The 26,094-nt window shown below is 43.9% G+C and overlaps 1 protein-coding gene across 1 annotated transcript in view; it reads left to right on the top strand.

Annotated features, from left to right (window-relative positions):
• Positions 1 to 26,094, top strand: part of AMBRA1 (autophagy and beclin 1 regulator 1) — a gene marked incomplete in the record, with an annotated part of 1,868,076 nt that overhangs the window by 977,989 nt on the left and 863,993 nt on the right. The window contains 1 exon segment of the mRNA XM_044082605.1: positions 24,276 to 24,376. Within this exon segment, the coding sequence (XP_043938540.1) occupies positions 24,276 to 24,376 (101 nt within the window).

Here is a 26,094-nt window from a genome sequence, read left to right as displayed (position 1 = left end):
AAAGGGGAAAGGCTGCTACATTCCTTAGACATCCATAGACAGCTACGTTACTATTTGGACAGAACAAAGCCTTTCAGGAAATCAGAACAACTCTTTGTGTCCTATGCTGTAGGAGCTCAAGGGAAGCCAATTTCCAAACAGACAATTTCAAAATGGATATGCCACTGCATACGGTTTTGTTACTCCTTTCATGGTAAATCTGTACCTGCAGGCATCAGATCCCACTCCACAAGGGCCACAGCTACCTCTGCAGCCTTCCTCAGAGGAGTTCCTACCAAAGATATTTTGGAGGCAGCCACTTGGAGTTCTGTGCATACCTTCACTAAACACTACCACCTACCTTTATACTCCAAAACTAGAGCAGGCTTTGCCACTGCTGTGTTGCAGGGCATTCTGGCTCCTCCCAGTTCCACCTAGTGCCTACCACCCTGTGCGTAGCTTTGGGATTCTACCCATCTGTTATGACTGCAGCTGTATGCACGATGAACATAGTACAGTTTTGTACCTACCATAAATGTAGATGTTCGAGTGCTAATACAGCTGCAGTCCAGGTTTTCCTCCCTCCTTCCCCTCTGGGTACAGACCTAGTGGCTAACTCCTCATCTTACAGCTTGATTGGGTTATCCTTCTATGGTGTATTTGTTTGCAACTACTGGTTTTTGATTATATTGCAATGCATGATTATATATATATATATATATATATATATATATATATATTTATATATATTGCCTTCCTTCTGGGGGCACCTGACATCTGGGGCAAGAAAGACTGAAGAAAATGGCGTCGGCTGTGTCTTATATACCCCTGTCGCACTGGCGTCAGGAAAAAGCGGCGACAACCGGCCGGACCTAGACTTTGGAATTCGGCCAACCGAGGACCCGCCTGATGGCAGGAGAACCCATCTGTTATGACTGCAGCTGTATTAGCACTCTAACATCTACATTTATGGTAGGTACAAAACTGTACTTTCTCGTATGCTGCTGAATCACTCCAGATGGTGTTCCAGGCTCAAGCGTTAAGGAATTTAGAGAAGTGGATATTTTGTTGATTTTCTTCTTTTTCTTTCTTTTTAACTTGATATTGCTATATTTAACTACTTTCTCTTTTATTTAACTGTATTAATTCCCCTCCCTGTCAGAACCTAGTTTGCTCAGATAGGTTTTTGCTCTCCCACCTTTAAGTGCTTGGTGCTTTATGCCTTTTCTTAGAGTAGTCTTCTCAAAAAAAAAAAAAAAAAAAAAAAAAACTTGTTTTGGTTGTGTGTGTGGGTGTTGTAGTTTTGTAGTATGGCTGATAAGCCTGTAGGTTTTAAGAGATGGGCCTCATGTGGTCAGAAGATGCCCTGCTCTGACTTGTAGGAGGAGTGTGTCTACTGTCTATGGTTGGCGCAACTGGAAGTTGAATGTGACATTTGTGCCGCAGTCAACCCCAGGACCGTTGTAGAGTGCCACAACAAACTCCTAAAAGGATTGGTGCATGGTGGTCCTCTGTCCTCGGACTCCATCCAAGTCTTCATAGGATCTGAAAATCACTAGGGCATTGTCTTCCTCGCTTCTCAAAAAGCTGAGTCTCTCAGATAGCAGATCCCGGGATCTGAAATCAGCCTGTTTAGTTTTGCTTGTGAGGTCTGTCGTTCCTATAACTTCGGATTAGGCTCTAGGGTCCAAGACCTTATCAGATCGGAGGCTGTCAGATCTGAGTAAAACATACCGTCCTCTGATCTGACCAGTTTGTCAGAGCCATTTGGTGTGGCTCCCAAGTACTCGAACCTTATAAGATTATCAGATCCGACAGTAGCATTGGATCCTATTGTTATAGAGGGTTCCCTTTCCAGATCCTCTAGGATCCAGTCGGATCTGACACGTCAGAGCAAATCTGCTTGAAGCCACAGAACGTTGTGTTCCAAGGCCGGATCCCCAGCCAGTTCTGGCCTTTTCTCAGCTTTGTCCAGAAGTCTACTTCCCTTGGGCATTCCACAAAGCCCAAATCGTGTTGGGCCTGCTGCCATCCCCAGCTCATGCAGCTAGGTGACCCTCCCAATCCACTGGTCTCCACTCTCCTGTTCTAATCCAAACAGAATTTGAATGTCCAGATGCAGAGATTCATAGTGAGAGGCCAACAGTGTCAGGAATACCCCCCTTCGTGACATTGCTCTATTCCACAGCTCTTGGACCAGAGTGGGCCTCATCTCCGGGAGGTCAGTGCTGGTTCCCTGGGGATGGGTTCAGGTCTGTATTTTTTGGACCACTCCCTTCCTTTGGAGGCTTCACCGCTGGACAACTCGGGGTTGATATCATCCCTGGGGTTTTGGCACTGCGTCAGGGTCCCTTCTCCCTTCCCAGGTGGCCCCTGCCACCAGGGATGGGGGAGGGGCTTGGTCCAGTCTGTTGGCATTCTGGGTGATAGAGAAGACTTTCTCCAGTTTGGTAGTAACCTCTCCATCTCATGGTCTGCCCCTACCTTTCCTCGGGATTAGATGCTGAGGCCTTTATCATCCAATCAGGGTCAGCCCTCTCGCAAGAGCCTTCAGATGGGCACTGCCCCACTTGGGGTACCCATCTCTTTTGAGTCCTCCCCTGAACCCACTTCAGAGTAGCCCCAATCAGAAGAGAACTGTTTAGAGGAGGCACTTGGACTCCCCCAGAGAGTCCCTCACCGAAAACACAGATTTTGAGGAGGGAGACAGGTCCCCCAGACTTCCGCCAGAGGCATTTTCCTTTGGGGACATCCTGGAAGTCCTCAGAGAGGTGGATGGTCTTCCTAACCTCTGTCTTCAGAGGAGTCCATGTTCCAAAAGGTGTTTGGGATGGGGCCCATCTACTAGCTGGGTTTCCCTCCCTGCTGACGAGCTTGTTGATCACCAGACTACCTAAGTGACTATTCGCTAATATAATCAGACATAAAAACCCAACTTTCCGTAACACTTTCAGAACAGTTCGCACCAAAAAGCACTTTAACCCCGAGCTGTTCCAAACAGAACTTAATGTAATTGGTCACCATTAAAATCCCTCCCTAAAAATAAAGCAGTTGAATACTTTAATACTACATTCTTAACAATCCTGGACCATCACGGCCCAATACGTTCTACTAGAAATCAAGCTAAACCTGCACCTTGGCTCTCTAACAATACTAGGCCACTAATCCTTTGCCGAAACAAATCCTGGGCAAAATGGCGTACTACTAAGAATCCTATAGATCACCAGACCTATAGACAGCATAGAAATAATACAAAAAAAGCCATCCTACTAGACAAAAAGAACTACTATCTCCAATTACAACAATCCTCCCTCAAGAAACCACAAAAATTTTGGACTGGTATTAACAAACTTCTTTACCCAGGCGAAACTATTACCCACAACCCTCCAGGCTCTAACCCTGAAAATCTAACACAAACAGCTAATGCCTTCAATTCTTTCTTCACTAACACTATCCAAACTCTGGCTAGCCATCTGTCCCCCAATACCTCCAATCTGCAAGCTCCCATTACCAAGCCTCCCCCGTTATTTCATTTGGGACCAGTGCCCACATCTTATATCTGCTCCCTTCTCCAAAAGCTAAAACCAACTACCCCTCAGCTGACAAACTCCCAGCTGAGTTCCTGCAAAAAGGAGCTAAAGCTATAGCTTATCCCATCTCCTTACTGATAAATAGAACCATAAAGGAAGGTACTATCCCATCTATCTGGAAAATTTCTCATATCATCCCACTACATAAAGGTGGGAACTCCAATGACTTTTCCAACTTTTGTCCCATAGCTCTACTCTCCCCACTTGCAAAAATAATAGAAAAGTGCATCCACAAACAACTATTTTAACCACCTTCTCCATCACAACCTACTGGCTAACTGTCAACATGGATTCAGACCTTTCCACAGTACCACTACTGCCCAGCTTTCCTTCACAAACTGTATCAATGAAAACCGTAATAAAAGTATTCTTTCCTCTGCAGTCTTTGTCGATTTATCTAAAGCTTTTGATATGGTTAATCACCAAATCCTTCCACATATACTGAAGTCCCTTTCACTTGACCCTTTATCTATGAATTGGTTCATATCTTACCTTGAAAACCGACAGCAGGCTGTACTCTGGCAAAATAAACGATCTAATCACCTTCCTATCTCACTAGGTGTTCCACAGGGCTCCATATTAGGCCCGCTCTTGTTTTCCATTTATATCAACGACCTCCATTTAGCCATTCCACTCTCCACCTGCATTCAGTATGCAGACGACTCTATAATAATCTGTTCAGCGACTTCCCAGGCAGAACTTCAATCTCTTACACAAAAAGCTTTCAATACGGTAGAACATTGGTTCTCTAACCGCTGCCTCCTACTAAACCCCCAAAAAACTAAACTATTACTCTTCACACCAACCCAAAAGTCCACTCTTCTACATTTCACTCTCGCATCCAATAATGGTACTCTTATTTCTCCTGACCGAACCACTAAACTCTTAGGAATTACAATTGACAATAATCTCAACTTTGATACTCACATAAATACCACAATAAAATTAGTTAACAGAAAGCTAGGATCCCTCTACAGAATCAAACCCTTTTGTACACCAGTAGCTAGGACTGCTATAGCCAGAACTCACTTAATCTCAACCCTACTCTATGCCTCTCCTGTATACACCAACCTCTCTCAAAAAATAACCTTAACAAACTAGCTACATCCTATAATAATATTGCCAGATTTGCTACAGGCTCTCCTTTCAGGACTCATCACTGTCTGAATCTAAAACAACTAGGCTGGTTAGAATTTCTTTATCAGATTCAATTCCACCAACTTACTATAACCTATAAAACCCTTTATCAACCCGGCAACACTCCTACACTCTCTAGCCTCATTAAACCATATAGTAATCTCAAGAATCTATGATCCTCAAACAAAATGCTGATGAATACTACCAAATCAAAAAACTCAGCAGGTGACTCCTTGTTCTCTAACTCTGTCGGAAAAGTATGGGATCAACTACCGCCTGACCTCATCTCAGACCTCACTCCCACTTTTTAAAAGAAATCTAAAACTATTTCTCAATAACCACTGGCTATGCTCTTGTACCAACCCTGACTGACGTTTTTTCTTGACTCTAATTTTTCAACCTACATATACTACAACCTTCCTAAAATGCTTCTATATACTAGGTTTTGCATATAAATTCAATGTTTACAAGTATACTTTAACTTCTTTAGTATACTACCCTTAAAAGATTTTGATTGTTATATTTACTAAGAGTAGTTCATCTATAAAAAAAAAAAAAAAATTTAATCAATTTTTTAGTTTAATGTTTTTATGTAACAATTACTACTGTTTACATTGTTTCTGTTATATCCTCTATTAATTTTGTATGTCTGGACCTCAACGAACTAAACATATCTGTCAAGAGGTCCAAGTTCAGGATGGTCACTTTAAGTCCATTCTGCCTCCCTTGTGCAAAGACGATTGGATGTGCTCAGTGAATCTCAAAGATGCATACTATCATATAAAGATCGTCAGACACTCCAGGAGACATTTACACTTCTGGGTAGGGGCCAGTCCTTATCAGTTCAGAGCCCTGCCCTTTGGACTCACCACAGCCCCCAGGTGTTTACCAAATGTATGGTGGTAGCGGTGGCAGCTCATCTCTGTCTGCAGGGTTTCCATGTTTTTCTGTACTTGGCCGATTGGCTCCTTTTAGCTCCCACGAGGCATTGACTAACAATGGCAACCAGGTACGCCCGCAGGCTTTTCCAGCATTTAGGTTTCACAGTGAACCTGCTCAAGTCAAATTTAGTTCCAAGAGAAAACCTGGAATTCATTGGAGTCCAGTTGAACATGGTATCAGAGACTGCAGTACTTGGCTACCCGCAGGGTCCAGCTGATTCAGGATCAAGTTTCTCTTTTCTTGAATCTAGCATGCCTGCTTGTTCATTTGATTCTCAAATTGCTAGGCTCTATAGCAGCTACCATTCAGTTGATGCCAATCGCCAGGTATCCTATGCGAGTTCTTCAGTGGACCCTGGCAGTCCAGTGGTCCATTCTGTCTCAGCCCTTGTCTATAACAATAAAATTGACACAGGTGTGCAGGAATTGTCTTATCTGGTGGTTTCAGTCTCGGGACCCTTTTCTAGGCAGACCCTTCTGTCTTCCCCCACTCAAGGCCACAGTGACGACAGATACCTCCCTTTTGGGGTGGGGTGTGGGATATTCTCTGGGCAGGACAGTTCAAGGCACATGGTCCCCTATAGAGATGAAATTGCACATAATCATCCTGGAGATGAGAGCAGTCCTGTTAATGTTGTAAGCCTTAAAGGGTTGCCTCCCTCTGGGGACCTTAGCAGTTCAGACGGATGACATGTCTGTAGTCTGGTGCATCAACAAGCAATGAGGAACATGGTCTTATCCTCTCTGCAAAGAGTCCATGACTGTGGTGGAATGGGCAATGTCTTCCAGGCGTTTTCTGTTTGCAACTCATAAAGCTGGGAGTTGCAACGTGCTGGCCGACAAACTCACCAGGTCCATCTTGTGTCCTCATGAGTGGCCCCTGAATTCATCAGTTGCAAGGCAGATTGTCAACCATTGGGTCAACTGTGCTGCGTCCTCTCTGCTTCTCCAGTCAGCTACAAATGCAGCAATTACGTATCTCTGATTCCCCCATCAGGGGAGTCACCCAGGGATGCTTTTGTTCATGACTGGCTTCTCAGTCTCCTCTGTGCTTACCCTCCTATTCCCCTAATACCCCAAAGTGTTACAGAAAGCTTGTCACCTGAAGAGCTCTCTCATCCTCATTGACCCTTTCTGGCCTCATCAGGTATGGTTCTCCTTCCTGAGGTCTCCAGTATCAAAGGTGTATAACCTTGGATACTGGATACCATTCCATATCTCATCTCCCACTCCTGGGGACTTCCACTTCCCAATCTCTGGACCCTTCATCTAACTGCATGGTTTCTCCAGTTCCAGGAATCCTGACACAGTCTAGGCTTCCTTCCCCAGTGAGAAAGTTTATTTTGGCTTCTCAAAAACCATCTATGAAGGAAGTGTATTTCAGTAAGTGGAAAAGTTTTCAATTTGGACCAGACAGTGGAATCTAGATGCCTTTTCAGTCCCTATTCCTGATATCTTGCTCTTCTTACCTTCCCTCTTTCAGGATGGGACTAGTTTTTCTACTGTTAAGATCCAGTTGGCTGCAGTCTCTAATTTACATCTCAGCAATGGGCCTACCTTTTCTTCCAAGTAGTGCAAAGCCTTTATGAAAGGAGTTTTCCTTCTCAGGCCTCCTATTAAGGATCCATCACCTCCATGTGACTTGAGTTTGATGCTGCAGTCTCTAACACAAAAAACATTTGAACCTGCTAGCTCATGCTACATTAACTTCTTGTCCTGGAAGAAGACGGCCTTTTAAGTAGCCATTACCTCTGCCAAGTTGGTCTCTGAACTACAGGCTCTGTGCATTAAGCCCCCGTTTGATTTTTCACAAGGACAGGGTGTCTCTATAGAATGATTTTTCGCAAGGACAGAGTATCTCTTAGAACATATCCTTCCTTTCTCCCAAAAGTGGCCTGTGAAGCAAATCTCGGTCAGTCGGTTCAACTACTGGTCTTCTTCCCCAATTACTCTAATAAAGGAGAATACATCTTGCATTGTTTAGATGTCCACAGATAATTGTTTTTATTTGAGAAGGACTGAGGAGTTTAGGAAGTCGGACCAACTTTTTGTGGCTTTCTCCCAAAACAGAAGGGGTCAAGCAATTTCTGAAGTGACTATGTCCAGGTGGATTGCTGGTTATATTTCCTTTATTTATGCAAGTCGGAATTTAGAACTATCCAGACCATTTAAGGCCTACTCCACTAGGTCTCTTGGTACGTCATCAGCTTTCTTGGCTAGACTTTCCCTTGATGAGATCTGTGCTACTGCAACTTGATTTAATTGTCATACCTTCATTTTGCACTACAAACTGGATTAGGTATCTAGGAACAGGCTTACTTTGGTTCCTCCGTATTCCAGCATATCCTTCCATGAGGCCACCCAGGGTAGATAGCTGGGGACTCTGATCCATCTGTGAGGAATAATGACATGGATAGCATCAGATAGTTATGTACTTACCATAACTTAGCATCTTGTGTTATCCAGTGTTCATAGGTTGGTACTAGGCTGTCAGCCTTGGGGCCTATACAAGCCTAGCCATAACAATTCCCTGGCTATTTCTTCCCACACTATTTACTTCCCTGGACCCCTGTCTAGCAGGGTGACTGATGTGATCCTTGGGGTGAATTTCCTTTCTCCCATCCAGTCATCAAGGTTCCTTTTGAAGAGGGCCAAAGAGGTGCTCTGCTTGACATGTATGGGCAGACTATTCCACAGTCTGGGGAGTCTCTGGGTCAGGAACCTATCCCTCCAGCATGTTTTGTTTATTGTGATGACAAGGTTTAGATCCTTGGAACGTGTGGCTCTGAAGGATTTCGATTTCTTTAAGTGCAGCATGTCCAACAGCTCTGGGTTTGACATGGCCTTGTATGTTAAACAGAGATCGCCTTGGAGTAGACAATATGCAACAGAGTATAGCTGGAGTTTTTTAAGGTGGTCAGCATAGGGCATTTGCTTTAGGCCTGCGATTCTTTTCGTGAGGTATTTCTGCGGCCTTTCCAGTTGCAGATGTCTTGAGAGGTACATACCAAATTGGGGCGTTGTATTCTGTAATGGGTCTAATGAGGGATGAGTACAGTGGGACAATGACCTTCTTTTTTCTGGATGAAAAGCCCTTAGTGATGAGGTAGGCCACATAGAAGGATTTCTTGACTGTTGTGACGATGTGGTTATTGAAGGTGAGACCACTGTCCACCTCTGTCCCTAAGTCTCTTATCACACTTTCGGTGTTTAGTGCACTGCCACCTATGTGGTAATTCCCGGGTACATGATTTTTCCCAAAGGGGATAACTATACATTTCTTGGCATTGAGCTTGACCCCATGGCTCTGGCACCAAGCATCTGTTTTTGTAAAGCCCTTTTGTAGAGTATCGACATCATTTGGGGATTCAATAATGGCTCCCAGTTTGCAGTCATATGCAAACTTTATTAGCCAGGGTCCCTTAGTGTTGGCCTGTACTTCAGAGAAGTAGATGCCAAGCAAGAGGTCCCAGGACTGACCCTGAGGTACTCCACTTGTCTGGAGCTGGATTTGGAGTCTGCTACTTTTACAATGTGGGTTCTGTCAGTAAGCCAGTTGGCAACCCATCGAGTGACGTAGCGATTAATGCCCAGCTTAGTAAGTTTATCTATGATTCCAGAGTGGGGGATGGTGTCAAAGGACTTGGCGAGGTCCAGATAGGCTGTGTGGACTGCCTTACCCTCGTCCACGGCTCTGGAGACTGATTCAAAGAAGTCAATCAGGTTCAGGAGACAAGATCAGCCCCTCACGAACCCAAACTGGGTGGGGTCCAGTGTTTTAAGGTTGCCAGTGTCTTTGTTTATAAGTTCCATGATAATACATTCCATGGCCTTACAGATCAGGCTTGTCAGACTGATGGGGCAGTAGTTCCTGGGATCCAACGTGGATCCCCCCTTGTAGAGTGGGATAACTTTAGCTGTGCACCACTCAGTGGGCAAAAAGTGTGAGGTGAGGGTATGATTAAACATGACACTTATGTGAGGTGCCAGGTCATTTTGTAGTTAATGTAGTACACCGCCCGGGATGTCATCTGGTCCCATGGATGCTTTATTCTTAGCTTTGGAGAGTGCGTTTTTTACCTGTGTGGCCGTTATTATTGGAATTTGGCCATCTTCCAGTATTGAGATGGGCCATTTAGGGGGTGAGAAGGAGGTGAAGTTGACACTGAATCGATCTGCCAGGATATTGACAATATCCTTGGGATCAGTATAGTTAATGCCATTCTGTTGTAGCTCAGAGCAGATCTGAGCATTGCCATTTAGTTTCTTGACATAGTTATAGAATGCCTTGTGGTTGTCTTTGCAATCTTTGGCAATTTTGTTTTCATAACTAGCTTTGGAGGATTTTATGAGGGATCTCAGCTTCTTACTGAGGCTGGTAAGGGAGTTTTTTGCATCCAGGGATTTTCCTCTCTTCTGCAACAGTTTCTTTCTTTTGTTGTAAAGTTTGTTTATGGCAGGGGACCACCAGATTGGCTTCCTTTTTTTGGAGGAGAGCATCTCGTTTCTATTTGGGATGGCACGATTCATGCATGAGTGAATGTGCTCATACAGTGCCTTAGTGTAGGACTCAGCAATCGAACGTTCAGTTCCCGTATGCATGGGTGTCATGAAGTTTGTAACATCTGACTTGAGTAGCATGACGTTGGCTTTGGAGAAGTTTTTATGGAGGTTTCCTTACTGGGGGTGGGGATGTTAAGGGTGATTAGCGTATGGTCTGACCTGACCAACGAGGGGGTGACCATAGGTGTGGAGCATCAATTTCCCATTTTGGTAATGACCAGGTCTAGGATATTGGAGCCCCTGGTGGGACTATGGATTAGTTGATCCAGGGCATTGCAATTTATGAATTCCAAGAACCGTTGGTACACGAGTAGTTTTCCCAGTTAATGGCAGGGTAGTTGAAATCACCCAGTATTAGGGTGTTTGGTTGTATATTAATGTTTTCCAGCATGTTTAGAAAGGTGTAGTGTGAGAATCTTGGGGAATGGTGGGGGATCTGTAGCAAGCTACAGTTTGGATTGCAGTCTTACGTAGTGCTAGTTGCACCTGGAGAATTTCAGATGCATTGTGTTGGGTAACTAATCTGGTGGTGTGAATATCCTTGGTGAATATGGACACTCCTCCACCTTTAGTGTTTCGATCCTGGTTTGGTGGCCGAAAAGTGTGCTAAGAGTTGTAGTCTGATATTGCAGGGGTGCTCTCTGGATCCTTGAACCAGGTCTCAGTTACTGCACAGATATCGATGTTCTCCATTTTTAAGAGTGCCTCAAGAGAGTGCATTTTGAGATTTAGACTTCTAGCATTGAGTAGCATTACCTTCAGATTTTGCATGCTTGTACCTGTTACGGTGGTGGTTTTGTCCTTTGAACTTTGCCTAAAAAAGGCACTGTAGGGGTGGCAAGAGCCTTTGCCAGTAACCTGAATCCCAGGGGCAGACCATCTCTGGCAAAGCATCGTGGTCTGTCGATCATGTCATCCCAGGCAGATACTGGATCCCCTTTTAAATAACACCAGATGCTCAGCCAATTGTTGAAGTCATTCATTTTGTCCTTGTATTGTGGTTTCATTCTGGGTGAAGGCAGGATGCTACTCAGGGCTAGGGTCATACCTGCCTGGGCCACATGATCGGAGAGCTCTTCCATGTCTCTTTGTATGTAGTCCAGAGAGGTACCTCTCAAGTCATTCACTCCAACATGGACAATGACAGAGTCATATTTGTACTTGTTGTGGAGTGACTTGATTGCATGAGTTATGTGGCGGATCCTGGCACCCAACAGGCAGCTCACTGTAATTTTCTTCTTGTTCAGCCTGGTGAGTGGGACATCAGTGTGCTTGACTATAGAGTCACCTATGACTAAAGTGTTAGGTACGTTGTCTTGCCTTAGGGGCTGTTGCTGGGTGGCACACTGGTGTTGTGAGCTGTGACACTTTGGTTGTGATTGGTGTTTGTTTGCATTTCAGCTTCGGAGGTCCTTGTGGCTTGGACAGGTAACAGTTAAGGGCTTCCTCATATGTGGATTTAGTGATGTTCATCGTGCCTACAGCTGCAGTCATAACAGATGGGTTCTCTTGCCGTCAGGCGGGTCCTCGGTCGGCCGAATTCCAAAGTCTAGGTCTGGCGTCGGTTGTCATCGCCTCTTCCCTGACGTCAGTGCGACAGGGGTATAAAACAACCAGCCGACGCCATTTTCTTCAGTCTTTCTTGCCGCGCGGTGCCCGAAGCAGAAGCAGTTGGCAAGTGCCGGTCGGCCAGCTCCTGAGATTACGAAAAATTTGGAACCGAAGTCTTCTTAAAAGCTAAGTACCCCGTTGGGGAAACTTTTTCTTGCCTCAGACCGATGTCAGACAAAGTTAATAATTGTATTTCTTGTGGGAAGCAAATACCGCATAAGAATTTCCATTCCCTCTGTATACCTTGTTTAGGCCCAGACCACGACGTCTCGGTCTGTCGCTTTTGTGCTACATTCAACAAACGCACTATTAAGCGTCGTGCGGAGTTCGCCCAGCATTATTTTGGGAAAGCATTTAATTATACTATGTCGTCGGATACTCCGACTCCGGTTTTGTCTAAAAAACGCAAAGACAAGGACCGACACTCGAGGTCCGCGGCCTCTACCGACACCACGCCTAAGCAGACTACACGTGGTCCGGTTCTCAGCGAGGCGCCTACGCAGCCCCTGATTACCGATGACACATCTTTAGCGGTGTCTCCTGTACCTGAGGTCGCAGGCTCCTCGGCCCACACCCTGACCACAGATACCGAAGCCACGCTTGGCGTTGAAATACAGAATGTGGACAGGTCTACCTCCACTCAAGGTGTCTTCAGACCTTCCTCTTCTTTCTCAATCAAGGCTTTCACCAAGTCTAAAGCTACCATGCACCCTAGGAGACCAGCTACACAGGGCCCATCTGCAGGCCTCATGCCTAAGAAACAGATGCTTAAAATGGCTGAGGATTTAATTACTCTAATCAGAGGTTCTCAGCCACCTCCGGACAAAAGACCCAGAGTGGAGGAAGATTCCCCCTCCTCTGATCAGGGCTCCATTATTTCAGAGCACTCTGATTACCAGGAACAGTCTTACTCCCCTTTTGAAGACTCTGATGCAGAGGAATCTATTCCTTCTGTATCCCCCCCTGAGGATTACTCATTTGGTGAAACTCTGCATACCTTAAGGGAACACTTCCACTGGGAAGGCCAGGATTATTCAGATTCCAAGAAAAGGCTCAGGGAATTTCTTTTGTTACCCCAGCACAGGCCTCTGGCTATACCTCCTGTCCTGGACATCCTAGATGATGTTTACTCGGAGGCCTGCCTTAACCCGGATTCTCTTCCTCCAGCTCCAGTTAAGCCTGACAGGTACTACAGGGTTCCTGACTCACACCAATTTCTATACAAAAGCCATGCTGCTGACCTAGAAACCATCTCACAGGGGCCCAAGGGAGTTAAGGCCTCCATTACCAAAAACCCATTGCCTTCCGAGAGAGATTCCAGATCCTTAGAAAGGTGGGGAAAAAAGGTATATACCTCTGCTACCTTATCCATGAGGGCCTTAAACTGTCAGTTTCATATGCTAAAATACAAACAGTTTCTGTTATCTCAATTGAAAAGTAAAATGTCACAACCTGAACAACCAGACATGGAGTTGCAGGATTTGATGCATAGTGCAGAACAAGTGGGTAAACATACCTTACAATGTGGTTTTGATGCTCTAAAGGCCTCATGTAGAGCTGCTGTTACAGGCTCAGTCATACGTAGGCATGCCTGGCTCAAGGAACAAGTCTTGCCTGATCATGTCAAAGCTAAATTACTAGACGCCCCTCTTCAAAGGGATGTATTATTTGGGGCAAATGCTGAGGAAGTATTACGGAAAATGGAGGAAAAGGCTAAATCAATGCAAACTGTGTGAGAATTTCTGCAGGTCCAACCCTCACGTTTTAGTAGAAATTGGCCTTCCAAAAACTGGTCCTTTCCTGCCACAGACAGACCCCAAAGAGGCAGATACAGGCGCCCCAGGGGCAGAGGACAAACACAAGGCTCGTACAGAGGCAGACAATGGCAAGCTCCTACACAAAGAGGTGGTGAGGACAACTCGCAATCTTTCAGAAAGCAAAACCAATGACTTTCCCCTTTGCATGCCAACCAGGTCTCAAATGGCAGCCCCCTTAGGAGGAAAGCTGGCACTATTCTCAAAAAATTGGCATATTGTCACAAAGGACAAATGGATCCTGGACATTATAAACAGAGACTACAAATTCCATTTTCATACCCTTCCAAAAATGAGAGGCATGCCAAACCTGCCACACAATCAAAGGGCAGAGGCACAAAAGCAAATTTCAGGTCTTATAAACATGAAAGCTATTCAAGAGGTACCTACACACGAACAAGGTCAAGGTTTTTATTCCAGGCTATTTCTAGTGCCAAGGAAGGGAAAAGATTGGAGACCGATTTTGGATCTTTCCATCCTAAACACATTCCTACTCGTACCAAAATTCAAGATGCTCACTCTACAGCAACTTCTTCCCATGCTGGGCCAAGGAGTCTTGGCTGGTAACATTGGACCTCAAGGAGGCATACCTGCATGTCCCAATCAGACAAAATTGCAGAAGATACCTCAGATTTCTTGCAGGTTCAACCCATTATCAATTCTCTGCATTGCCCTTTGGTTTATCTACTGCGCCCAGAGTATTCACGAAATGCCTGGCATCAGTAATTGCCTACTGCAGACTTCAAGGGATACAAATATACCCTTATTTGGACGACTGCCTGATCCAAGCGGACAGCAAGCACATTCTTCTGAAACATCTGGCTTATGTAATAATATTATTAAACTCTCTAGGATACACAGTCAACAAAGAGAAATCAAGAGTAATACCCTCTCGGGAGATAAATTTCCTGGGTGCCAATCACGCCAGAGAAGCAGGGGCAACTAATTCAATATTTCAGAACACTGGCAAATTGCACCAGGCTGACTGCAAGGAAAATCCTGCAGGCTCTGGGATTCATGGCATCTTGCATCTTACTAATCCCATGTGCAAAGCTGCATATGAGAAAACTACAGTGGTACCTAAAAAACATATGGTCTCAACACAGCCACAGTTTGGAAACAATAATACCATTAATTCCATGTCTGCAAAAGGAATTTCTGTGGTGGGCTCAAGCATGCCAAACAAACACAGGTCTTCCATTCAACAAGCCTCAAGCAAATCAAGTCATCACAACAGACGCCTCGGACTACGCCTGGGGGGCACATGACAGACCGGTGCATTCAGGGCAAATGGACCCAAAAAGAAAAGCACCTTCACATCAATCAAAAAGAAATGCTAGCAGTGATAAATGCTATTATAGCTTTCAAGGACCTTCTACAACCAGGTCAGCTATTGATAAGAACAGACAACACCACAGTTATGTGGTACATAAACAAGCAGGGAGGAACACATTCTTATCCCCTATGCAGACTGGCCATGTCACTTTGGAACATGGCCATGGACTTACAAATGGAACTACAAGCACAGTACTTGCCAGGCAAAGAAAACACGCTGGCAGATGACCTAAGCAGGAATATGACGGATCCACACGAATGGAAGTTGCATCCAAAAGTTTTTACAGAAATAATCCAAGAATGGGGAAGGCCAGACAGATCTCTTTGCCTCTCACAAAAATCATCAGTTGACAAAATTCTGCTCAAGGATCTTCCATCCAAAGGCCTGGAGAGTGAACGCTCTCTCTTTCAGTTGGACATCAATGACAGTTTATGCCTTCCCACCTCTTCCTCTGCTGCCCAAAGCCCTATTGAAGACCAGAGCAGACAGACCAAAGATGATCCTCATTGCCCCGGACTGGCCAAGGCAACACTGGTACCCACTCCTGAGGAGCCTGACGCATTCCCCACCATGGACCCTGCCTCTAATGCCTCTTCTTCTGACTCAGCACAGCTTCAAAACTCTTCACAGTCAGCTGAAAACACTCAATCTAGCCGCATGGAAGATTCCTTAGCATCACAGCAGGCCCTGCTCTCCAAGGAGGTGCAGGATGTCATTTTGGAGGCCAGATGGCCATCAACTAGAAAAGCTTACTCTGCAAAATGGAAACGTTTTTGTGTTTGGAATGAGAAAAAGGGCCAGTGCCCTGGAAAACTGAATTTACCTCAAATACTACAATATTTGGCTGAACTGCTAAGCAGTGGACTTTTGTTATCCTCCATCAAAATCCATGCCTCAGCCATTTCTGCAGAATACAACACTGATCCACCTTTATTCTCTCACTCTCTATTAAGACAGTTCCTCAGAGGGGCTAAGAATTTAAGACCTCCAAGGAATCAACCAATACCTGCTTGGGATCTTAATTTCATTCTGGAAAAACTGACTTTGTCTCCTTTTGAGCCAGCTGCCTCATCAGATTTACAATATTTGTCCTGGAAAACAGCTTTCCTTCTGGCTATCTCTTCAGCTCGTAGAGTTTCAGAACTACAGGCTCTTATGGCTATCCAGCCTTTTATCATCTTCCATCAGGACAGAGTTTCATTACGTACCAACCCGTCCTTTATGCCTAAAGTGGTATCCAGGGTAGCTTTAAATCAGGCCATACATTTACCTACATTTTATCCTAATCCTCAAAACAAAGGGGAGAGATTACTACATTCCTTGGACATCCACAGACAACTGCGTTATTATTTGGACAGAACAAAACCTTTCAGAAAATCAGAACAGCTTTTTGTGGCCTATGCGGTAGGAGCTCAAGGAAAGTCAATATCCAAACAGACAATCTCAAAATAGATTGCCCACTGCATACGCTTTTGCTATTCCTTTCATGGCAAGACTGTACCTACAGGCATTAGAACTCATTCTACCAGGGCCACAGCCACCTCTGCAGCCTTCCTCAGAGGAGTTCCTACCATGGATATTTTAGAAGCAGCCACTTGGAGTTCTGTGTATACCTTCTCCAAACACTACAACCTACCATTATACTCCAAATCTAGAGCAGGCTTTGCCACTGCAGTCTTGCAGGGCATTTTGGCTCCTCCTAGCTCCACCTAGTGCCTACCACCCCTTACTTAGCTTTGAGATTCTACCCATCTGTTATGACTGCAGCTGTATGCACGATGAACATAGTACAGTTTTGTACCTACCATAAATGTAGATGTTCGAGTGCTAATACAGCTGCAGTCCAGGTTTCCCTCTCTCCTTCCCCTCTAGGGGTGTTCTTTTATGGTGTATTTGCTTGCAACTACTGGTCTTTGATTATATTGCATTGCATTATTACATAATTTTGTGTATTGCCTTCTTTCTGGGGGCACCTGACATCTGAGAAAAGAAAAACTGAAGAAAATGGCGTCAGCTGATTCTTTTATAGCCCTGTCGCACTGACATCAGGGAAGAGGCTACGACAACCGACACCGGACCTAGACTTTGGAATTCGGCCGACCGAGGACCCGCCTGATGGCAGGAGAACCCATCTGTTATGACTGCAGCTGTATTAGCACTCGAACATCTACATTTATGGTAGGTACAAAACTGTACTTTGCTATATGTGGGTGTTGGTGTGAGTTTAGAACGGCTATGTGTTGCTTGAGGTGTTGTGCGAGTGTTAACCTTCTCCTTTTGACTGTCTAGCACAATCTTGGAAGAAGAGAGCTTTGCTTCCAGTTTGGTTATGTAAGTGCATCTCTCACAGGTTGTAGTGTTGGGTGGTAGGAGGAGAGGGTTGTCTGTGTACATGAGGCAATTGCTGCATTGCCTCAGTATGCCCAGATTCACCAGGTGGACAGGAGAAATCAACGGAAGCTGACCCTTGGACATGCCTGGTTTGGTGCTTTTTTTTGAAAAGTGCAGGAGCTGTTTTCCCTTACTTTAGCAAGGTACTTGCAATTATAGGCTGTTTAGTGCCTATGATTAATTTCTCTTTATTAATAAGGAGAGTTGAGTGCTTGTATCAGTTTAAAGCTTCCTAGTGCTTTCCAGCAGGTATTAGAGCAAGTGCTAGTCACAGGGATGCTTAAAGGTAAGATGAAAAAAAATGGTTTATTGTAAACACTGCAGTGTGCACTAGAGAAGTTAGATGTGAAAGTAGATAACTTTTTAGACAGGTAAAACTTAAGTTTTAGTGAAGAGTCACTATTTTTAAAACAGCAAGATAGATTGATAGGGGGTGATCACTTTTGTATTGTACTATTGAATACAGTAGAATGGCCAATAAATTTAAATAGTTGAAGGGGAGTGATTTCACAAAATGATAATTTTGTGCTTACTCACATAAGTCAGTGAAAGCAGAGAGAAAATGAGATATATGGTCAAATTAACATAAGAGGCAGGCAACTAGAAAGACAGTGGTATTTAAGAACACGACAGTGACAGGGTGGGGTGGGGTTGGGGGGATTTCTGCAAATTTCTGCCTGTTATTCCAAACATTCCCACCATCTGTTCCCCCTTTCTTCTAGTAGGTCTGGCAAGGATGAAGTAGGTTGGATCTGGTGAGAGGTTTTTGTCTTCTGTTGCAGATGTTGTGATGTTCTTCGTGTTTCACTGTTGCAGTCATTACATTTGAGTAATCCTGCTGGCAGGTTGCCCTCAGTCGGCCTGAATTTGAAAGTCTTGGGTCCTGCGTTGGCTGCTGTCGCCTCTTCCCTGACGTCAGGTCGTCAGGGATATAAAAGAAGCAGCCAACGCCATTTTCTTCGGTCTTTCTTGCCGTGCAGTGCCCGAAGCAGAAGCATTTTGCAAGTGCCAGTCGGCCAACTCCTGTGATTTTCGTGTTCGTGTTTCAGACCCAAGTCTTCAATAAAGCGAAGTACCCGGTTGGGTAAACTTTTTTCTTGCTCCAGACCGATGTCAGAAAAAGTTAATAATTGTATTTCTTGTGGAAAGCAAATACCTCATAAGGGCTTTCATTCTTACTGTATTCCTTGCCTAGGCCCTGATCACAACATTTCTGTTTGTCGGGTTTGTGCTAGATTTAACCAACGCACTATTAAGCGTCGGTATGATTTTGCTTTAAACTATTTTGGACGTTGGTTTAATTATCCAGAAATGTTGTCGGATAGCCATCCGACTTCCAGAGTTCACAAAAAATGCTAAGAAAAGGAGAGAGATAAACAACCAAGGTCCTAAACCGACAACGAAGCTTCTCCTAAGCCAGTCGCCAGTTCTCAGTCAGGCGCTTTCGCAGCCCCTGACGCCCACTACTTTAGAGTCGCAGGCCGCTACCGACTCCCACATGGAGTCAGCTATGCCGCTGAAAACTCTGACACTATTCCCTCAGATGGGTCCGGAGCCACTGAGAAGGCACCGGCGTCTGAGGGTGTGTTCAGACCTAAACAACACACTAAACATCTTTACATTAAACCGACTTCAGCTTCAAAAGCAAAGACTAAAGCACCTTCTAAAGCAAAGAAACAAACTCAAGAGCCACGTGGACAGGCCTCTATGCCCAAAAAAACAGATGCTCAAAATTGCCGAAGACTTGATTACCTTGATCATGGGTTCCCATCCCCCTCCTGATAAGAGGCCTAGGCAAAAGACTGACTATGAATCTTCAGATCAGGTTTCTGTTTCTTCTGATCAGGAATGTTCTCTTTCCCCCCATGAGGATTCTGATGCTGAAAAATCTATACTTTCAGCTTCTCCTCCAGAGGACTATTCTTTTGGGGAAACCGTGCATACCATGAGGGAGCATTTCCACTGGGAGAGCCAGTATTTTTCAGAATCTAAAAAGAGGCTCAGGGATTTCCTTTTACTACCTCAACAGAGGACTCTCGCCATTCCACCTGTGTTGGACATTGTAGATGTGTTTTCGGAGTCTTGTCTGACCCCCGACTCCTTACCTCCAGCTCCTGTTAAGCCTGACGGATATTACAGGGTTCCTGACTATCATAAATTCTGTTTTAAAAACTCTGCTGCAGATCCAGAAACTATTTCACAGTGTCCCACAGGAGTTAAGGCTTCTGCTGCAAAAAAACCCTACCCCCTCTGACAGGGATTATAGGGCCCTGGATAGATGGGGAAAAAAGGTTTACACATCTGCTACCTTGGCTATAAGGGCCTTAAACTGTCAGTTTCATATGCTCAAATATCAGCAACATGTCATGGCATTGCTTAAACAGAAAATGTTGTTAAACTCTGTGCAGAAAATAAGGAAATGCAGGATTTATTGTATGCAGCTGAACACGTTGGAAAGCATACTTTGCAATGTGGTTTTGATTCTTTGGAGGCCTCCTGCAGGGCCGCAGGTTACAGGTTCTATAATTAGGAGGCATGCTTGGTTAAAGGAACAAAATCTGCCTGATCATGTCAAAGTTAAATTATTAGATGCATCTTTACAGCATGATGCTTTGTTTGGTGTTAAGGCAGAAGAGGTGTTAAAGAAAATGGAGGACAAAGCTAAATCTATGCAAACTGTCAGAGATTTTTTTACAAGTAGAGCCACCTAGGTTTAGTAGACACTGGCCTACACAGAATTGGTCCTTTCCTGTGTCAAACAAACCTCAAAAGGGCAGATCCAGACACCCTAGAGGCAGATCCCAGGTGCAAGGTTCATACAGGTCAAAGCAATGGGGTGCTTCTACCTCCAGAGTTGGAGAAGACAAATCACAACCATACAGGAAACAGTCCAAATGAATTCTCCCTGCCTGCACCAAGCACTTAGCTCCTGGCAGCACCCTTAGGGGGAAAATTAGCACTTTTTTCTCAAAATTGGCACATTATAACCCAGGACAAGTGGGTTCTAAATATCATATCACAAGGGTACAAGTTCCATTTCCATTCCCTGCCAAAGGCAAACAGCTGGCCAGATCTGTCAAAAAATCAATTGGCAGAGATACAAAAACAAGTCTCATCCCTCATGGGCATGGGGGCCATTCAGCAAGTACCAGAGCAAGAGCAGGGACAAGGATTTTACTCAAGACTGTTCTTGGTACCCAGAAAGGACAAGGCCTGGAGACCAATACTGGACCTATCTATTCTGAACACATTCCTGGATATACCAAAATTCAAAATGTTGACTTTGCAGCAGCTTCTACCCATGCTGAGCAAGGACGCTTGGCTTGTCACTTTAGACTTAAAAGAGGCATACCTGCATGTCCCCATCAGACAATCATGCAGAAGATACCTCAGATTCAAGGCTGGCTCAATGCATTACCAATTCTCTGCACTGCCCTTTGGCTTATTTACTGCGCCCAGGGTCTTCACAAAGTGCCTGGCACCAGTAATTGCATTCTGCAGACAAAGAGGAATACAGATATATCCTTACTTGGGCGAATGTCTAATTCAAGCAGAGAACAAGGACATTCTTCTACAGCATCTGGCGTTTGTGAAAGACTTGTAACATGCCTAGGGTACACAGTCAATGAAAAGAAATCAAAACTAGTACCCTCTCAAGAGATAATATTCCTGGGTGTAAGCTTAAATACAACTGCCCAGATGACTTATCTCACACCAGACAAACAAAGGCAACTGACTACCTATTTCAAAATGTTGGCAACAAAAGCCTAGTTATCTGCAAGAAAAATTCTGCAGGCTTTGGGCTTCATGGCATCCTGCATCCTACTAATTCCATATGCAAGACTGCATATGAGGAAACTTCAGTGGTACCTAAAAAGCGTTTGGGCTCAACATTGCCACAGCCTGGAAACAATGATTACTCTCATTCCCTGCCTGCAACAGGAGTTTCGATTGTGGGCGAAGGCTTGTCTCCAGAACAAGGGACAGCAATTCACATTATCCCCAGCTAGGCAGACGCTAACAACAGATACATCAGATTATGCCTATGGGACCCACATGGCAGGAAGATGCATTCAGGGCACACGGTCCTCAAACCAAATGCATCTGCATATCAATCAGAAAGAGATGCTAGCTGTTCAAAATGCCCCGACAGCCTTCAAGGACCTACTTCATCCGGGACAACTACTGATAAAGACCGACAACACCTTGGTCCTGTGGTATATAAACAAGCAGGGGGGCACACATTCCTACCCCCTTTGCAGACTAACCATGACTTTGTGGGACACAGCATTGACTTACCAAGTACATCTGCAGGCACAATTCCTGCCAGGAAAAGAAAACACTCTGGCAGACGAACTAAGCAGAAACCTCATGGATCCCCACGAGTGGCAGGTGGATCCACAAGACTTCAGCTTGATAACAAGGAAATGGGGATGCCCGGACATAGATCTATTTGCCTCCCCTCACAACTACCAACTAAAAAGATTCTGCACAAGGACTTATCACAGACAAGCATTGAAAATGGACGCCCTTATCTTTCAGCTGGAAAAACCTATCAGTATATGCCTTTCCTCCACTGCCTCTCCTCCCCAAAGTACTCCTAAAGGTCAGACAGGTGAAGCCTAAGATGATACTGATTGCCCCAGACTGGCCCCGCCAGTACTGGTATCCAATTCTAAGGAGCTTGTCTCAATGCCCAGCTTGGACCTTACCTCAAATACCTCATCTACTGTCCCAGCAAAACAATCAGATCCTGCACAGCCAACTCAGTACTTTAAACCTGGCAGCATGGCGGATAATGTAGTCATACAAAACACACCTTTCAGTAAAGCTGTGATGGATGTCATTTTTGGAAGCCAGAAGGCCTAGTACTAGAAAATCTTATGCTGGAAAATGGAAGAGATTCTGTGCTTGGAATCAGGCACAATGAACTGATACAGCTTTACCAAATATTCCTCAGATTTTGCAGTACTTAACTGAGATGCTGGACAAAGGTCTATCTTTGTCATCAATTAAAATTCATACCTCTGCCATTTCAGCTCATTACAATACAGAGCCACCAATTATTTCTCATCCTTTATTAAAGTACTAGCTCAGCGGAGCCTCCCAAGGAGATCATCAATACCTGCATGGGACCTCAACTATGTCTTGAAAAAACTCACCCTGCCTCCTTTTGAGCCAGCTGCTACTGCTGATATAAAAATTTTATCTTGGAAAACAGCTCTGCTCCTAGCAGTAACTTCTGCAAGACTGGTTTCAGAGCTACTGGCACTCATGGCTGTGGAACCTTTTATAATGTTTTATCCAGACAGGGTCTGTCTGAGGACAAACCCAACATTTATGCCTAAGGTGGTGTCCAGTGTGGCTCTTAACCAAACTATTCATCTGCCAACTTTTTATCCAAATCCACAGAACTAGGGGGAGAGAATTCTGCATTCTTTGGATGTACACAAACCGCTTAGGTTCTACTTGGATGCAAGCAAAGTTTTCAGGAAGACAGAGCCATTACTAGTGGCATATGCTGCAGGATCACAAGGAAAGGCTATCTCAAAGCAGACTATTTCAAAGTGAATAGGCCACTGCATTCGTTTCTGCTACTTACACCATGGCAAGCCATTGCATAAGGGCATTAGGCCACATTCAACCAGTGCTGCAGCCACTTCAGCAGCCTTTCTCAGGGGAGTGCCAACCAAAGACATTTTAGAGGCTGCTACTTGGAGTTCAGTGCACACCTTTACAAAGCAGTATCATCTGCCACTCTACTTTAAATCCAGGGCAGGCTTTGCCACTGCAGTTCTGCAGGGCCTCATAGCCGCTCCTAATGCTGTTTAGCTCCAGCCTCCCAACCATAGCTTTTGGACTCTACCCAAATGTAATGACTGCAACATTGAAACACGAAGAACATAGTACAGTTGTGTACACTTACCATAAATGTAGATGTTAGAGTGTATTCACTGTTGCAGTCCAGGTTACCCACCCTCCATCCCCCTTTTTCTGCTGGAACTTTTCTTTCCTTCTCTGATTTACACAACCTATGTGGTGTATTTGCTTGTAGATGAAGGTAAAGTTTATATTGATGTATGTATTTATATATATATATATATATATATCTATATAAGTTTTGGCTACCCTTTTAGGGGGCACCTGACATCTGGGTCAAGAAAAACTGAAGAAAATGGCGTTGGCTGCTTCTTTTATACCCCTGACGACCTGACGTCAGGGAGGAGGTGACAGCAGCCAACGCAGGACCCAAGACTTTCGAATTCAGGCAGACTGAGGGCAACCTGCCAGCAGGATTACCCAAATGTAACGACTGCAACAGTGAATACACTCGAACATCTACATTTATGGTAAGTGTACACAACTGTACTTTTCAACTAATTTAGCAAATTTAATCTGAATGTTAGAAGGTAGCAAGGGATTGTGGGAAGGTGGGAGCTTGAGCTCTGGATCTGTCTGAAAAGTGGCGGGCTCGGCTCCGAGCTTGGATCCTGGATCCATCTTTGAGAAATGGTTTTGGATAGCACAGATGCCAAGTTATGGTAAGTATATAATTCTTTTTGTGTTGCATTTAACATGTTGTCTAATCAAGTTTATTTGCATTGAATCTAGTAAAAGTATAGTGGTATTTGGTAGTGGTTCTAAAGGAGCTGCTTAATGCATTGCCCTAATTTGAGGTTCTTAATTTTTTTGGAGTTTGACACCGCTTGCTTCAGTACTTCAGTGTTTACAGTATCATATTTCTAACTTAAAATCCATTAGTTGAAACTAAATGTTAAGTCCCAAAAGCCAGAAGTTTGTGTGTGCAGTTTTGATACATTAGCTTTAATGATTAAATATTTTTCAGAGTTTGTGAGGATTTAGTATTGCTAGGAGAGTTTACTTAACGGCTGTACTTGGGTATTCATTCCAGGCGGTTCCTATTGCCTGAATACTTGCCTTATGCTGGGATTTTCCATGAGCGGGGACAGCCAGGGCTGGCGACACATTCTTCTGTCAACAGAGTCCTTGCAGGTAATGGTGAAATAATTTTATTTCTGCATTTTTCAGGAACAGTAATAAATATAGGTCTGTACTCTGTTCCAGTTTGTATTGTTTTGAATTACTATAATAAAAACCTCTGTGTGGTTTAGAATTGGTTTTGAATTTTAATGACGTGTGACTAAACAATGGGAGAAGAGGTGACTCTCTTTGTAACTGATGAAGCTGTGTTAAAGGGTGAAACTGGTCTTATGCTCCTTTGATATTTAGGGAATGCACATGTGTATTGAGTATCAACCCACTTCTGTGCTAGCTTTGTCTTCTTCATTTCAAGTTTTGTTGCCAAACAGAGGAGGAGAGAATTTTGAGTCCACGCATTGCTTTTTGCATTTTGGTCTTTGGAATAGTGATCAGCTGAATAACTGCTGGTACGTGCACAGGAAAGCATTTTGCAAATAGCAACAAACCAGTACCCCATTTTCTTGTCTTAGGTCTTTAACTTAAGAAGGACTTGTAGACTGAACCAGTTGTTACAAGAATCTTGTCCTTAAATTTCACTGAGGAATCTGTGATGATTCTCCTATGTCTGGATTGCAAAACTTGTTATGTTGCGATCATGATGGTTGAATTTATGTTGGGTACTACCAGTGCTGAATGAAATTATTTTGATATTTTTATTAGATACATGGAGGTTAACTTGCAGATGTGGGTAAAGTCCCACCTTTCCATCTAAAAATTATTCAAAATAACCAGCAAAGTAACTTTTGGAATTCTAGGCAGACTTTAGTGACTGTTGTAGCTAGGCTATAGCAAAAAACAAAAAAACATGAGCTTGCCAGACTTAAGAAGTATGGCATATTTAGACTGTGGCTACCATATGTGTTATCTAAAATGAATTTTGGGATGATACCTGGGTAATATCAGTTTATTCACAATTTACAGGATGTTGTTTTAGACGTGTGGGATGCCAGCATACTATGAAAGACTACAGTACTTAAGCTTTATCTCTAGGCAAGGTACAAGACCTTGACTTTTAAGTTGTAATTGAAGTCACATCATTTTGCACTTAATGTCAGGTGGTAGGAAGTGATAGCTTATGTCTTGCCATATTGTAAATGGAGTCATAGGGTAGGTGGGTAACAGCAGGTTGGGGACAGCTGAGGCCTGTTCACTTTCAGGTTGAAAGCAATGTGCAGCCTGCTAGTACAAGCTGGTTCACAATGTTTTTTATTCTACGTCATTAATAGGAAGGGGTAAAAATTCAGCTTATACTCTTACCATTATACTACTGCTTAGCTGGATGGGTGCAGTAAAAGGAACTGCCACACCTTCTACCTGTAGCAGCCACAAGCAGTAATTTGCTGCACACCAGTCAAGTTCTATTCATTGCATCCCATCTCATCTTGTCTTATACTATAGAACGGCAATTCAGAACTTAACAGACAAGATTCAAAGAAGAAAATTTTAAAAGTTAAAAAAAGTACAGTTTATGCAGTTTAAAGTTGTTTATAGATTAAGTAACTGTTGAGATATAAATAAAGCAACATTAAGATCATGTTAAAAAGCAGGTTAACCTTAATTTAAATAAAAAAGTGTATAACATTTAGTGTAGAGCATATCTTACAATTTTTTAGTTTATCTGCGATGTTTGGTTTTTGTACCACTTGTTCCAGGTTGTTTTGATTAATACAGTTAATGTTTGAGCATGTTTATTTGATGTTGATTAGTTTACCCAGGTTAAGGGTTTGGTC

Source organism: Protopterus annectens, chromosome 9.part0, assembly GCF_019279795.1.
Source record: "Protopterus annectens isolate FY-2018-M chromosome 9.part0, PAN1.0, whole genome shotgun sequence".
In the NCBI taxonomy this organism is placed as follows: domain Eukaryota; kingdom Metazoa; phylum Chordata; order Ceratodontiformes; family Protopteridae; genus Protopterus; species Protopterus annectens.
The sequence above is the reverse complement of the archived record's forward strand: the minus strand, read 5'-3'. Positions and strand labels throughout refer to the sequence as shown.